At 38.4% G+C, this 16807-nt stretch overlaps 2 protein-coding genes across 2 annotated transcripts; both read left to right on the plus strand.

Annotated features, from left to right (window-relative positions):
- Positions 1–921: 921 nt before the first annotated feature.
- On the plus strand, positions 922–1398 carry LOC147487495 (uncharacterized). The gene has a single exon (XM_086574048.1). The coding sequence runs from the start codon at positions 922–924 to the stop codon at positions 1396–1398; it is 477 nt and encodes a 158-aa protein (XP_086430174.1).
- Positions 1399–1402: 4 nt separating this feature from the next.
- Positions 1403–15133, plus strand: LOC147487496 (zinc finger BED domain-containing protein RICESLEEPER 2-like). Its single transcript, XM_086574049.1, has 6 exons — positions 1403–1526; positions 12344–12988; positions 13118–13218; positions 13267–13662; positions 13766–13901; positions 14937–15133. The coding sequence occupies exons 1-6, from the start codon at positions 1403–1405 to the stop codon at positions 15131–15133; spliced, it is 1599 nt and encodes a 532-aa protein (XP_086430175.1).
- The last annotated feature ends 1674 nt before the right edge of the window (positions 15134–16807 follow it).

The raw sequence follows: 16807 nt of genomic DNA on the forward strand, positions 1-16807 counted from the left end.
CCAGTAAACAGAAAGATCCTCATATCTAAATAACTAAGTGGGAGCGGAAATTTAGTTTCGTATAAATCCCACGGTCTCCATTACTGGTTTGTTGGTGATGTAATTATACTTGCGCGTCGGTTTTAGTACCTTCCTCCATATCGGATGAGTCTAATTATGGATCACCAGAACAAACTTCTAAAGGACAACTATATGAAATTATTAATGAATGGATTCACTTCTCCATCTGAAGGGATTTGTTACAAATAATGGACTTAACGTTGAGTAATGGTATACACTTAGATGCAAGTAATGGTATCCTCCCCATCGGAGTCACTGCTATTATTTGTAGGACCAAAGTAAGGTCAGCATTTTAGTTTTACTTGTCTAGATGGTATGTGTCTACTCTAACGAGTAGTGTGTTGTTAAGTTGACGAGAAGTAGAACTAATAGGAAAAACCTCTCTACACGAATGTAGATATGGTAAACGTCCACACTATCGTGGCTTACTAATTCTCGGCATATAGGGTGCTGACGGGTAATTAATTAATTTTTAAGTTAACTCCAAAAGTATTTCCACGAATGTAGAATGGTAAACGTCCACACTATCGTGGCTTACTACTTCTCGGTGTGGAGGGTGGTGATGGGTTGATTAATTAATTAATTTTTGTTATTAACTCAAGAAGTTTTTTGCCCTACATAATAGTTATTTTATGTGATTCTCAGGTTTTCAAAATGGTTACTTTCAGCCCACTAGTAACTATTCTTAAGGAAAACAAACTTCTTAGCCCTAATTACATAGACTGGAAACGCAACTTGGATATCATGTTGACTGCTGAAGAGTACAAATTTGTACTCAATGAGGAATGCCCACCTAAGCCTGACGATATTGCTGGAGAAGAGGAGAAAGTAGTATATAAAAAGTGGAACAAGGCAGATAAGATGTCGCAGTGTTACATTCTGGCATCTATGCCAAGTGTGCTGCAACATCAGCATCAGGCCATGACCACGACTTATGATATGATGCTCAATCTCAAGGAACTCTTCAGACACCAGAATAGGGCTGCTAGGCAAACTGCCATGAAAAACTTAATGACCACAACTATGACTGAAGGGACTCCTGTAAAGGTTTATATACTCAGGATGGTGGCTTATCTTAATGAGTTAGAGATCCTTGGAGCTGATATCGATGCCGAAATGCAGGTCGATATCATTCTCATGACGCTGCCTGAAAGATTTGAACCGTTCCGCCTTAACTACAACATGAACAAAAGTTTGTATTCTTTTGCGGAACTTATGACAGAACTTCAGTCAGCTGAGAGTCTCTTTAAGCAGAGTTATGTTCAGGTTTATGCTACTGAGAAGGTTTCTACTTCTATGCCTAATGGCGGTAAGAAGAAGAATAATGTTCGAGCATAGGAATATGGCAAAGAAGGGTATAGGACCTCAAGGAGCTATGAAAAAGCCTAAGGGCAAGTGCTATAAGTGCAAGCAACCAGGACACTGGAAGCTAGATTGTCCTCTTCTCAACCAAGAGAATAATGGAGGTATGTCTCATGCACTAGTCGTTTAACATGTTTAGCGGTGTTATCTACCAATACCTGGTGTGTAGATACAGAAGCCACTAACCATGTCTCAGATTTCATTCTTGAGAGGTTCCGGAAACCGTAAAAACTTAGTCTTTGGAGAGATTACCATATCTTTGGGGGATGCTACAATAGTAGCAGCTGTTGCAGTGGGAGATGTTTGTTTATCTTTTGGTATAAATAAGACTATGGTGTTAAAGAATTGTCATTATGTGCCTAATTTTAGAAAGAACTTGATTTCAGTTTCTATGTTAATTAAGAATGGATATTCTGTTTCTTTTAAATGACAGGATGGTCATTAAGAAAAATAAACATTTTATCTGTTCTGGTGCATTAGAAGACAATTTATACATCATTAATCTTATTCAGTGCATTAAATTTTACCCCGAGTAGTATTATTCTAGAAGTATTGAGAGGAGAGACATTAAACTACTTCAGTACCAATTATACAAGAATAGGAACCACAACATGTCACCAATGACGTACAAGAACAAGAGGTGTTTCGTCGTAGTGGGAGGGTTGTTAGACAACCTGATAGGTGGATTAGTTTGGGAATGTCTTTAGACATAACCACTGATAAACAAGATCCTGATCCCTGGACCTATAATGAAGCACTCCAAGATAGAGATGTAATATCTTGGCAAAAGGCAATGAATTCTGAGATGGAATCTATGGATTCTAATTAGATCTGGGAGCTTGTAGAGCCACCCAATGGTGTAAAACCCATTGGATGCAAGTAGGTCTATAAAATGGATGTCAAGACAGCTTTCCTTAATGGAAGTCTTGAGGAAACCATCTATATGGAACAACCAGAAGGATTCATTGAAAAAGGTTAAGAGCATCTTGTTTTGTACAAGAAATTTGATGGAAACGTAGTGGTATTTCTTGTGCTTTATGTAGATGACATCTTACTCAATGGAAATAATGTGAAAGTGTTGTCAGACATAAGGGTATGGTTATCAAAGCAATTTGATATAAAGGACTTGGGAGAAGCGGATCACATCCTTGGGATCAAAATTATAAGAGATCGCAAGAAAAGGATGTTGTGCTTATCTCAGGCTACCTATATTGATACTGTGTTGACTCGTTTTAACATGCAAAACTCCAAGAAAGGTTTCTTGCCTTTCAGGCATGGAGTTCCTCTATCAAAGGATATGTGTCCCAAGACAACAAAAGAGATAGAGGACATGAAAGCGGTTCCTTATGCTTCGGCTGTAGGAAGCTTAATGTACGCCATGTTATGCACGAGGCCAGACATCTGCTTTGCCGTAGGCATGGTTAGCAGATATCAGAAGAACCCAGAACAAGGGCACTGGACTGCAATAAAACATATTCTGAAGTACCTGAAAAGGACTAAGGATTATATGTTAGTATACCATGTAGATAGTTTGTTTCCCTTAGGGTATACAGATTCTGATTTTCAGTCAGATAGGGACAAGAGTAAGTCTACCTTAGGTTGTGTGTTTACCTTGTAAGGTGGAGTCATAGTATGGAGGAGTGTCAAGCAGAAATGCGTGTCTGACTCCACCATGGAAGCTGAATATGTGGCAGCCATTGAGCAGCCAAAGAATCAGTTTGGCTCCAGCACTTCTTGTAAGCAAGTAAACTCATTGAGCGCAAGTACCACCTAATAAGAGGAGATGTTACTGTTACCAAGATAGCATCAGAAGATAACCTAGCTGACCCCTTAATAGGCATGTTGAGGGGATGCGAATCAGATGCTTGGCAGCATAGTTTTAAGTATAAGTGGGAGATTTGTTAGTAGTATAGTAAAAAGCAATGCTTTAAGTATAAGTGGGAGATTGATAGGGTTATATACTAAAACCATTACTTTTGTATTAACTCTAATTCTTTATATTTTGAATGAGAATCATATGGGCAAGTGTTATGCATATTATATATGTTATTAGTTATATGCATGTGTCTAATACTTTATGTTGTAGATGATATGGTATGTGGTGACACACAGAAGATCATATCATCAGTACCTTATAAAGTATAAATAAACGTTCACAACCTAGATGGATTTGGACAAACCATTGGTATGGCTGTAGTATAATCTGGTGTTAGTCTATCTTGACTACAGGATTACACTAGTACACTTTGTGTGTATTGAACAAGACCAAGTGAGGTTGTTTCTCTTTATACTGACTGTATAAAAGAACAAACACCTCTGTTATTATGGATGTTTGTCCTCTTAATTCGGATATAATAACGGGCACTTACGTGCATTGTACATTGCTTTAAATCATCAATGAGTGAGGTTCATTTGTGAATCAACAAACTCATTGGATTGGGTAATGACATTGTATGTAAGGTGTGTTGTTGATTATAGAAGGAATTCGTGACCCGCAGAAAGTCGGGTTGATGATGTCCCCTTAAGGAGCTCATAAGGATTGTTATGTAAACCCTGCAGGTGGATTTAATCCGACATGACAATAAGGTTGAGTGGTACTACTCAAGGACATAAGAAGTTGATTAATGTAGTTATCAGTAACTTGACTTAATCAACGGGCATTCGATATCTTAAACACGGGGAGATTAACAAGCATATAATATGGAGCCCATAAACGTAACACGTAATTTGGGATTAGGGCGGTAGTGCAACAATGACCTTTAGTGGAATAAGCCATTTGTTGATGGACTTGGGCCGTGTGTTCTGGGCGAACATGAGAAGCCCATGCCCGTCAAGAGGCCCAACCCTAATTTCTCCTCATGATCCCTGTTGTAGCCTATAAATAGAAACCTCTTTCTCTAGCCGTTTTTTACCAAGTTTTTGCTCAAGAAAAGTAGATCTAAAATTGGTTCCAAATTCTGTGAGTGAGAGAGGCCAAGAGAGAAAGAAGAGGGTGGTAGATTATTGCCCACACAACGTCCATTCCATTGATAGGAATACAACAGAAGATCAAGAGGTTGATTCGGATTCGTAAATCTTGGATTCTCAGAGTTATCTTAACCGATCTAAAGGTATGATTTTTATCCAAAACCATGGACACCCCTTATTCCGCTGCGCGTGGGTTTTCGCGGTTTGTAATCATTCGGTGCAACCATAAAGGTTCCTACACCACCATATCATTGAAAATGTGAAGCATGCAGGGTTGGAAAGTACCAGGGGCATTGCAAAGACCAAAAGGTATTCGTTTGTATGCAAAGGTTCCAAAAGGACATGTGAAAGTTGTTTTTTCTTGATCAGCTGGATCGATGACAATTTGGAAGTAGCTGGAATAGCTGTCAAGAAAATAGTAGTAAGTATGATCGGCTAAACATTATAGCATCTGGTCAACGAATGGAAGAGGGAAGTGATCTTTACGTGTTACGGCATTAAGTTTGCAATAGTCAATGCAAATTCTCCATTTCACCGAGACACAAGTGGAGATGCATTCATCATTTTCATTTTGCACAAACGTAATGCCAGATTTCTTTAGAACAACGTGGATAGGACTAACCCAAGCGCTATCAGAGATAAGGTATATGATACCCACATCAAGTAAACGTAAAACTTCCACCCTCACCACCTTTTCATGGCAGGGTTAAGGCGACGTTACAGTTCTCACGATGTCTTTGTGCTATCATCTAGATGTATGCGATATGTGCATATACTAGGGTGTATTCCTTTGATATCATCTAAGGACCAACCGATAGCGGAGCGGTGTTCACGAATGACATGAATCAGACACGCTTTTTCGTCGGTAGTCAAGTGGGAAGAAATTATTATAGGGTGACTACCATCGGGATCGAGATGCATGTACTTCAAATCAGAGGGTAAAGGTTTTAAATCTGGAGTTGGAGGATTAAGGATCAAGGATTCGTGAGGGACCGCCTCTTCAATGGAAAATAGCGAGTCAGGTTCTTCTGAATCGGTTGGTATCGCAACAGTAGGGTCAAATAGTGGTATTGACTTTAATAATGCATGGACATCCTTAATGTACGAGTCATCGTCAAACTCAGGAGTATCAAAAGAAAGAAATTGGTGTACCTCGTCTGTGGGAAAAGAGTTTGTGAAATATTCTTGTGCTAGACTATGAACCATGCTAATCTCACCCTCAATGTCAGGATCGGGAAGTTGTTTCATTAAGTTGAACACACTAATTTCTATAGAAAGGTTCCCGAAAGGCATTGTCATTCAACCATCCCAACAATTAATTAGAGCATTAGCAGTTGCAAGAAATGGATGTCCTAAAATGATAGGAATGGAGTCACAGGAAACTTCGGTATCTAGAATGACAAAATCAACTGGGTAGTAAAAATCTTGGACCTTGACTAGGACGTTTTCTACTATGCCCTTTAGGTACTTGATGGAGCGATCTGCAAGTTGCAGGGTCATATTGGTAGGTTTTAATACATGAAGACCTAATTGCTTAAATAAGTAGTAGGGAAGTAAGTTAACCGTCACACCTAGGTCTAAAAGGGCGGTAGCGGTTAGGAGTGTAAAAAAAAAACCGTTGACCCATCATTCGGCAAGGTACCCGGTCTTCACCTGCCACCCAAACCCGCCCCAACCCAAAAATAGACCCACCCCGCCCCGCCCCGCCACCGTTTTTACACGGTCGGGCTATGAGTGTAGGTTCTATGCTCAAACCCGATCCGCACCGTGTCAAAAGCCGTTCACCCAACCCAGTTGACCCGCACAATTTCAAGACTCTAACTCTAATATTTTTGTATTTTGTTTATATTTTCTTTTAACTTTTGTAGGAATTTGGGAGATATGAACACAAACTTATGATTTCAACATCAATTTCAAATATTCAAGTTTGAACATTGGGCAAATATCAAAAGTTCGAATTCAACTTTCGAATTTTGGAGAAGATGAATCATTCATTCTTGTATTAATTTTGAATTCTTTTAGTTTGGATTTTGTACCATAGATCCTCGCTCCCATCTTCATTTTATCATGCTATGAAAAATAATCAATTTACAAATGGTAAATCATGATAAATAAGTTTCAAATTTATAGATATGGTTTTGGGTTCAAGTTCAAGTTTTTTTATTTTTGTTTATTTTTTATTGATTGATTCAATTTTTTTTCTCTATGTTGTGAATTGGAAATATATTACTTGCAGAATTAGAAAGTTTTTGTTTGGGTGAAATTGGGTTAAAATAATAATTTCCACCTGATCCGGATGACCCGCCCAAAACCAACCCTGTAAGTTGACCCAACAGGCCGGGTGATGGTACTAAGACATGACACTTCAACCCGCCCTGCCCCGCCTCGTCGGGGACCACTGGATTTGTATCCCCTAGACCCGCCCCGACCTGCCCAATTACTATTTGACCCGTGGTTGATCCGGCCCGCTCCGTATTACACCCCTAGTAGCGGTATACTTGTCGCCTAACGTGCATGGTACAGTTGGTTGACCTGGGTCCTTGTATTTAACCACACCATTTGTAGTAGTAATGGAAGAAAACTACTTAGTGAGGAATGTTTGTTGAGGAACATTCATTCGTTGTTTGGTGGTGCACATGTCCTTCAAAAACTTGGCATGTTTGGGCAAATGCTTAAGTGCATCAAGAAAGGTGGTTTATGGTCAAATTTTTGAAGGTTTCTCGGATCTCATCGAAATGCTCGTCAAGTTTGTTCTTTACCAAACGGATAGGGAACGGAGCTTTCGGGCAGAATTTAGCATATGGATCAGTGGCGTCTTTCCCCAAGGACGTGGTTGCTGATTTGGAAGGAACAACTTTGTCCGTTATAAGTTGCGAGGTAGGAGTTGGAAGGACATCATCTGTGGCATTCGTCGGTTGAATGTCTTGCATACGTATGCGATTGTCGACGGTTCGGCCAGAAGGAAGGGTGGTGATGGCATTCACCTCACCCTGGCTGGGATTACTAGTGCATTGGTGAGTTCAAAGGTAGTGTTTGTGGGCTTAGGGTTGGGACCTGCTTGGCCAGGAAACACACCGTTTTGACTTTTATCCTGTGCTAGCAGCTGAAAAGACTGTTGGATATATGCTAGGATTTGAGACTATTGATTCATGTAAGTCAGTAAAGTTTCAGCCGTTTTATCAGCAGTGGATTGTACCAGTGGGGCAGCAGGAACAAATTCACGATTATTGTTTACGGGTTGATTTTGGTAGCCATAACTTGGATTAGCAGGAACAAGGATGCGGTTGTTTTGGTACCCTATATTGGCGGTGTTGGAAAATTGACTTTGCCCTTGTGGAAATTGCGGAGGATTCCTTTGACGGTAGGAATTGTAGTTCGTGGATGGCCGTATAGGAGGGTTGTTAAAACCCAGAGGAGCTGGCTGTTGGGATACACCAAGCCAAATTCAAATGTTGTCGCCAAGGTGCATTAGGGATGTTGAAAGCACAAGCCTCTTCAGATGGTTGGGGAGGGCACTCATATGCCAAAGGGCAATATGAATCGGAGTGCTCAGGACTTAAGTAAAGAAGACATGGGGAAGCATTGGTGGCCATGACTTGTTTGGGTTTATGATCATTCACTTTAACTGAAAGAGCATCGACTTTTTTGGTTAGGGACTTGATCAGAGTTCTTAATTCTAGATCGGGTTTGACCTTGATCATAGACGTAACTTGGGTAGGAGTGTCTTTAGAAGATCTGGAAGAATCAGTGTTACCCCAATGGGTGTTTTGTGAAGCCTGTTTCTCGAGAAAAGTGTATGCTTCAATAGCGACTTTGTCCATAAAACAACCGCCGTTCATGATATCTAGTGTTTCCTTTTAATGGTTAGAGAGACCATTAAAAAATGACCGGACTAAGACAGCGGTGTCGAGTTGATGATGGGGACATTCGAGAAGCAGATCAATAAATCTGCTCCATGCTTCCGTAAAGGATTCATGGGGATGCTGGCGAAAGAATTGAATCTTCTAAAGCATCTATGTAGTTTTCTTCTAAGTATAGAACTTTATCATGAATGCTTGTACGAGCTTGGCCCATGTGTCAAAGGATTGCAGTGCTTCGCCCGCGAGCCAAACTGAAGCTTTATCACCTAAGGTGAAGGGAAACAACCTAAGCAAGACTTGTTCGTTGGTAACGGTCAGGTGGTGGAAAGTGGTGGCCACTTGCTGGATCCTACGAAGGTGATTGTATGGTTTTTCATGGTCTAGACCATGGTAAACAGGTAATAATTAGAAAACGTTTGGTGGAATTCGAAAATCACCTGCAATCTCATCGAGTTTAATACAGGAAGTAGGTCCTTCCTGAAAGGCAGTATAGAAGTTCGAAAGAGGTTTCTCTACTGTGGGATTTTCCTGGGCTATAACTATGGGAGGTAATGGCAACTGAGATGCTTGATGAGGTTGGTTTACGGAGGAAGAACTATGTCTAGGGGATAACTTATGCAGTTGTTACTCGTATTTCCAACGACGATATGTATGTTCTAATTCCTTATTAGTACCAGACCGTAGTCTCATGCAAACACAAATTTTAATTCAAGACTCATAAGAAACGAATTATGACATGAGGATTTGTAATTATGGAAGGAGGGAGGTGAACCACGTCTTCCTCAGCTATTGGTAATGTGAGCAGGTAAGCTAGGATAACGTGTGAATATTCCAGCAGTCAGGTCACATGAGAGAATTGAGTAAGGTTTTCCGTGCTAGCACGTTCCTTAATTAGATAACCTCAATCTTTCATATTTGCTAGACACTGATGGAATATGATGATGATTGATGATAGTATATTATGCGATTATTATTAATATGATTATGATGAAAATTTTATTATTAGGAGTTTTATTTTTATTTTTATTTATTTTTATTTTTTATTTTTAAGTTTACGTAATTAATGTATTATGAAGAATGGGGGGGGGGGGACACAGATAATATATTCGTGCAGCTGTATATGTATCCTAAACATGTGATTAGGAAACATGCAAATAAAGGAGAGAAATGCCGAAATAGATGAATAATCATGCAATAAGCACATGCTAGTTATACACATGAAGTCTACAATGCAACTTCATATTACTCATACGTGAATAGAAACACGTCCTACACATACAATAATATATAGCTACCGATATGTGCAACTAGATGCAAGCTAGAGGAATATCGAGAACGAACTCATGCAAAGTAATGTCGCGTATGTGAATGGATGTAACGTACACATACAAAAATAATCTAAGCAGGCGGTTTGAAATCACGCAGACATCCAAATATATTCAAATCATATTAACGATATTAAAGTCAAATGACGAACCACACATACTTAGGAAAATTTGTATACATGCAAAGAGTTCTCATGCCAACATACAATTATTCGATGTAAAACAGGTTATAGCAATCAACCAAATAATTTCCTCGACAAAGTTTGAGGAGTGGAAGAATGTGAAACCTGTCGTTTCCCGCAACTCCACCTATTAGAATTAATCGACCGAATTAACTCCTGAAACGTGTTTAACTCGTGCACTTACTGGTAGTTAGATAAACAGGTCCAGAGAGTCCAAAATAGCACTGAGAAGGGAAGTGACTTGGGCCTAAAAACTAGAGTGATGATACTCCAGGGCAGTCTCGCTCGCAACCGGTAAAAGACTCGTCCGAGACTATAAGATAAATGCAGCAGTTCAACTTCTTACAACATGCTTAGAATGTTCTAAGGATGAGAATTCCGATCTGGTTCACAGGATCCTGTAAGAAGAAAAATAAAAGTTGGTACAAGTAGTTAAGAGAAACGTTAGAATTGTAAAATAAATGAAAAATCAAAAGGAGGATGGGGTAGGAAAGAGGGGGTTGTCCAGTGATGTATTCCAGTTGTTATGTTAAATGTCCGGAGTCCTTAGGCGTGCAGCGGCGCCATTTGAAAATCAGTCCTTTATGGTTTTGTCTTTTGAGTCCAAAGTTCGTAAAATGTCCGATTAGTCAAGTTACCTTACTCATGTAGGTTGGTAGCATAGGTCGAGTAAGGGATCGTCCAAACCTTAGGACTAGGCAAGGTTCACAACTGGATTTACAGCTTTAAGGGATTAGTAAGTAGGATTTTAGTTTATTTCTTATGTTGCTCAATTAAAACTTGGAATGCAAGTTAACGTAAAATTACAAAGATTGCTTTCTAAGTAAACTAAATAGAGAGAGAGATACAGGAAGAGGGTTAATCATAATCATGCAAGGTTAGCTACAAAAGTCTAGCGTACCTTATCACTACAGCTCTAATCCGTCTGGAGTTCATAGACAAACCCGAACGGCGTCGAGTATCGATCCCTAGTGAGATGCACTCATCTCTGAGTTTATATCACTAGCATAAGGAGTTGAATTAATTAACACTCCATCTCTGGAATATCACTTCAGCTCCTGGTTTGATTCTACATCAGCTGGACAAACCAGAGGGCTAATGACCACCATAGGGTCTCTCACGAGACTTGACCTAGTGTAAACTGGGTCTCTCGTGAGACTGGTATGGAGTATCAGCATTCCAAACTTGGTCAGACTCAATCGTTTTGGGACCGAAAGTATAATCTAAACCTATTTCCTAAGTAGTGATCCTGGAATACTAAATTGCAGCTTGATCCTCACATGAGCATCATTAACTCTCCCCTTAGGAGGGTTTTAGCTCATGGTCCTTGGATAGATTGATTGTTCTTGATGTATGCAATGAATAAGTAAAAAGGAATGAATGAATAAGAGGTATTTAACTTGAAGAAAATGGATTTATTTGAAGTGAATACTTCCTGTACCAACCTAATACAAGCTTCAAAAGAAAGGAAACTACTACTGTATGAAAGTGTAAAACAATGAAAGGAAAATGCAAGAATGACCCCCTCCTTTCTCCAACATTCAAATATATAACCCATGGGAATCTCATGTGAAGCCTTCCCATATTTATGAATTTGTGTTTTCCTTTTATAAAACTTCCAAACTTTGTTTCACAAAGTTTGTCTTTTTTTTCTTTTCAAACATCAAATCATGCATTTAATTTCTTGTTTTGTCATTTCTTGCAAGGTGTCACAAAAGTGTCCATCACTTGCCACTTGTCTATGCATGATGACTCATCATTTCTTGTGGGCCCGTAGAGTTGGTCCATGTGCTGTGTCCAGTGGTGGCCCAAATTTTAGTGTTATTACAACTTTCTTTCTTTGCGTAGAGCTTGTCATTTTGGCAGTTCACTTGCCAAAATCGGTGTCCAAATTTGAAAGATGTGAGCTTCGGAATTGAAGTTTGCTGCTTCTTTACCTGTGGTGCCGTTCTGCACTGGTTTTGTCCCTTTGGAATCTTCGGCTCTAGTCAGGCTTTGTTAGGCTTCACTGGGGCCAAGGATGGAATTTGAGCCGAGTAGCTCGGGTTCGGCTCGGGCTCAGCTCGGGCTTGGCTCATTTAAGCTCTCTCGTTTAATTATGTGAGCCGAGTTCAAGCTCCATTTAAGACTCGACTCGTTTAACAATTTGAGCTGAGGCGAGCCTGAGTAGCTCACGAGCCAGCTCAGTAAATTAGTTGTGATACATTTTGCACAAGCCCACTCAAAGTAGTCCATTACCCAAGAGTTTAAGTCCGAGACCCAAGATATAAAAGGGCAGTTTCTTTTTTCTAGGTTTCCAACTTCCACATTCAAGTCTGATGTCTCAGCCTCCATAACCTTTTCATCTTTTTCCCACTCACGTACTCTATCACTAACACTAGTACCAAGTCAGGTACTTTTCTTACTCAAATTACTAAGCCATCTTCCTTCATTACTCATTTTACATTTTTTTTCCTTTTTAGATCCTTATTTTTAAAAAGTATTGTTATGAATCATTTTTATTTCTTGTTCTTTAGCTGATTTTTGCTACTATTACTTCACATAGCCTATTGATTTAAATGTTTGTTGCATACAATTTTTTTGGTAGGCATGTCTCATTTACAACCTCAGTTTGTACCCGACATAGATGGGTTGAATATCACGTTACCCCTCCAGTCTGAAAATATCCAAAGTGAAGTGACAGAAGTTCCAAATATAGGTAAACCAAAGAAGAGGCCCAGGCCTAAGACGTCAAAAACTTGGAATGAGTTTACTGTGGTGCTTGAAAAAAATGGCGAAGTAAAGGGTGTTCAATGTAATCACTGCAAGCAACCATTTTCTTGTAAGAAAGGAGGGGCAACAAGTCATCTTACAAGGCATTTGGGTACATGCGTTCCTCATGGTGCTGCTAAGAATGTCAAAGGTAAAGGTATGAAACAAGGTTTGTTGGTATTTGAATTTGGTGAAGGTAATTTAACTGATAAGGATAAAGTAAAAGATATATTAGAAAAGGTTATTATTGCACATGAGTACCCTTTCATGATGGTTGAACATGAACTGTTTGTGTTGTTTTGTAAAGCTCTAAACCCTCGTTTTGATCCAGTATTTCGAAAACCCATTAGAGACTATTGCTTGAAAATTTATGAAGTTGAAAAAGAAAAATTAAGATCGACATTTGCGAGTATTGGAAAGATAGGTCTAACGTCAGATTTATGGACCTCAAACCAGACTGTAGGTTATATGTGCCTTACAGGTCACTTTGTAGACTTTGAGTGGAAGCTCCAAAAGCGTGTGTTGAACTTTTGTTCCTAACCACCTCCCCACACTGGAGTTAACATAGCTGATGCCATTTTCAGTTGTCTTAGTGAATGGGGGATTGAAGATAAAGTGTCCTCTATTACACTTGACAATGCCTCAGCAAATGATGCAGCAGCCACTTGCTTGAAAGAGAGTTTTGGGGATAGACTTTACTTTGGTGGTAAGGTATTTCATGTTAGGTGTTGCGCACACATTGTTAATCTTATGGTACAGGATGGGCTGAAACAGATTAAAAAAGTTGTAGAAAATATTCGTGAAACTGTGAAGTACGTCACAATGACCCCTTCACGTCTTCACAAATTTGATGAAATTGTGAAACAACTAAAGTTGCCTAGCAGCCAAGGGTTGACTCTTGATGTACCCACGAGATGGAACTCAACTTATTACATGTTGAGGAGTGCACTTATATTCAAGGATGTCTTTCCAAGGTACAAGGAAAGAGATCCTCATTACAATTACTTATCATCCGAGGAAGAATGGAAAAGAGCTTCAGATGTGTGTCAGTTTTTGGAGATATTTGATGATACGACACTTGCATTTTCGAGACAATGTTATCCAACATCAAATCTGTTTTTTCCTGAAATTTGGAAAGTTAGGGAAATTTTGGATGTAATGTCTTTAGATTCTAGAGAATGGATGATATGTATGGTAACTGCCATGAAAGAGAAATTTGACAAATATTGGAAAGAGTGTAACTTATTGATGGCTATAGGTACTGCCATCAATAGTAACCAAGGATGAATATGTTTTTAAGAAAATTTATCTTGAACAAGAAACCAAGGATGAACTTGAAGTTGTTCGGAAAGCATTAGTAGCTCTTTATGAGGATTATGTCTCTAAAGAAGCAAGTACAACAAATCATAGTACAAAATATCGCGATGTATATCGAGTTTTCACCAAACGATATAAAACTATCCCGGATATGCTTTGGATATTAACTTGTCATTCTTTTGTAATTATCGCCGATATTTAACGATATATCGCGATATAATCACGATATATTGATATTTTACGAAATATCCCCAGAAACAAGAAATTGGTCGTCTCTTGCAAGAAAAAAGTTCCAGCAAGCTAAGCCTTCGATGTGACAAAACCACAACCTTCTACTTCAACTTGATGTAGCAGGACTTATTTCTTCTTCTTACCACAAAGGCCTCAAGAGTATAGACTCCATATTCAAGTCTCAATCTTAAGGAAAAAAAAATAGACCTAAAACTATAAAATCTGTCATCTTCCTCACTTATGAAGTTCCCAACTGATATTGCAAGAAAGTGTGAATGATATGGTAAAGATGAAGGTGAGGACAGAAAACCCAATTCCAATTTGTTCGAGTTATCTGGTTATATTGGGGAATTTGAATTGTAAAACAAAAGCAAACAAAGAGAATGAAAAGGAAAGCAAAACAGAAAGGGAAACAAATAAAAAATTGAAAGCTAAAGGATCATGGTTTGGTTTAAGTTGAATATGAGTAGCAAGAAGAACAAGTGAAAATGGGTATGAAGAACACACATCAATCTTTTATTCGTCATTGTTCTGTTGGGCTTATATATCGACGATAACATCATTAAATATCGCCCAAATATCACCAATTATCAACGATTTTTTTTATTTCTATCGATATATCCACGATATCAACAAATGCTCCTATGTAAAATATCCCCACACAAGGGATATATCGACGAAATATATCGAGATTTCAAAAGTCGATATATTCCCATATCTTGATATTTGGTACTATGCAACAAATAATGTTAGCAGTGAGAGTGGTGTTGGAGGTAGCAGGTCAAGTGGAAAAGCGAAGTTGAGAGATGAGTTTGAAATGTGGGCCACATAAAATAATAGCACTCAATCTTTACTTAAATCTGAGATAGATGTGTATTTAGATGAAGGCATTTATGTTGGTGATGATGGGCAGCATATAGATATTTTGGATTGGTGGAAAGCAAACACTTTAAAGTTTCGTATCCTTTCGAAGATGGCTCGTGACATTCTTTCGATCCCCGTGACTTCAGTTGCTTCTGAGAGTGCTTTTAGTGCAGCAAAAAGAGTCATTGATGATCATCAAAGCTCATTAAATTAGGACACAATAGAAGGTTTGATTTGTACTGGAGATTGGTTGCGCACTGAATTTGGGATTGGTAAATCAAATGTAAGTTCATTTTATTTGTTCAAGTTTACCATTATTAATATTTCTTTACGCATATATAAATGTGTTTATATAGTGTTGTGTTCTTTATAAGGTCAGATGTAATTTTCTTCCTGTTCATCATGTTCTTTTTCCTTGATATGGTAAGGTCTTATAGAATTTTCAATGTTGTTTTTTTTTAATTTCGATTTTGGTGCTAACTTATATCTTCACTGAAGTTGTTTTGGAGATTTTTGGTTGTGTTAGCATGAAAAACTTTCTGAACTTTTGGCATGTTAAGGTACATTTCATTTCTTTCTTTTTTCTTCTTCTTCTTCAGTTTTCCACTTCCTTTTCTTCTCCTCTCCTACTTCTCTACCTTTTTTTTAGGTGTAAGACCGCACTACCGCAAAGAACTCAAGCTTGAGATGTTCAAAATGTATTCAAGCAGAATGAAGTGGATCAAATGGTTTAAATGTGTCCAGTGTGGTTGTTGATAACAAATAACTTCTTATTTTGTAGTATGTACTGGACGATGCAGTTGTATGTAACCACCTTTTTGATATGTTTGGAATGAAATTTGAACCTTAATTTGTTCTATTTTAATTCGAACCTGGCATTCAATTGTAAAACAATTGCAGTTTTAAGATGAAGTATTGAAGTGATGAGATGACATGCCGGGTTCAAATTTAGTATACTAAACTGCAGTTTTACAATTTGCAGTTTTAAATGTGTCCAGCCGCTCTTATACTAAAGGAGCTTGTAAAACTAAAACATGCCAGGTTCAAATTTAGTATACTAAATTTAGTTTTACAATTTGCAGTTTTAAATGTGTCCAGCCGCACGTATACTAAATGAGCTTGTAAAACTAAAACATGTCAGGTTCAAATTTAGTATACTAAATTTAGTTTTACAATTTGCAATTTTAAATGTGTCCAGCCGCTCATATACTAAATGAGCTTTCCAAGCTCAAGCTCGGCTTGGGCTCGTTTGGGTAACTGAGCTTATTGAGCTTGAGCCGAGCTCAAGCTCAATTTGAAGCTCGAAACTTAGCATGAGCCGAGCTTGAGCCTTCACTAAAATTTACCGAGCCGAACCCGAGCTCACCAATACTCGGCTCGATTAGCTCGAATTCCACCCCTAACTGGGGCTGAGTGGGAAGACTTCAAGTATGCACAATATTCTCATACTTTGATGCAGATTTTATCATCATATTCACGTTAACTGCAAAAACCTGCAAAAATACAAAAATATAATTATTTCATAATTATTAAACACATAATTAACCAAAATGTTATGTCCCTACGAAGTTTAGTATTACAGCTTTGGATGCTTATCAAAGAGTTGGGTTGATGATTACATGATATTATATTACCAGAAAAGTGAAAACACACACACACACATATATATATATATGGTCACAATGAGAGACAGAAAGATGTGATCTCTTACCTTTCTATGTATAGTGGTGTGTCAAGCTCATCTCAAGAAATATGTCCTTGTCATCATCTTCAAGTTCTAAACAATTCCAAGAGAAGCACCAAATTACAATGGATTTAACATGCTATATTTTAGAAATACTTCTACTTTATGTAATCGACTTTGGCTAAAAGCATGTAAGCTGATTGC

This window comes from Coptis chinensis, chromosome 7 (assembly GCF_015680905.1).
Source record: "Coptis chinensis isolate HL-2020 chromosome 7, ASM1568090v1, whole genome shotgun sequence".
In the NCBI taxonomy this organism is placed as follows: domain Eukaryota; kingdom Viridiplantae; phylum Streptophyta; class Magnoliopsida; order Ranunculales; family Ranunculaceae; genus Coptis; species Coptis chinensis.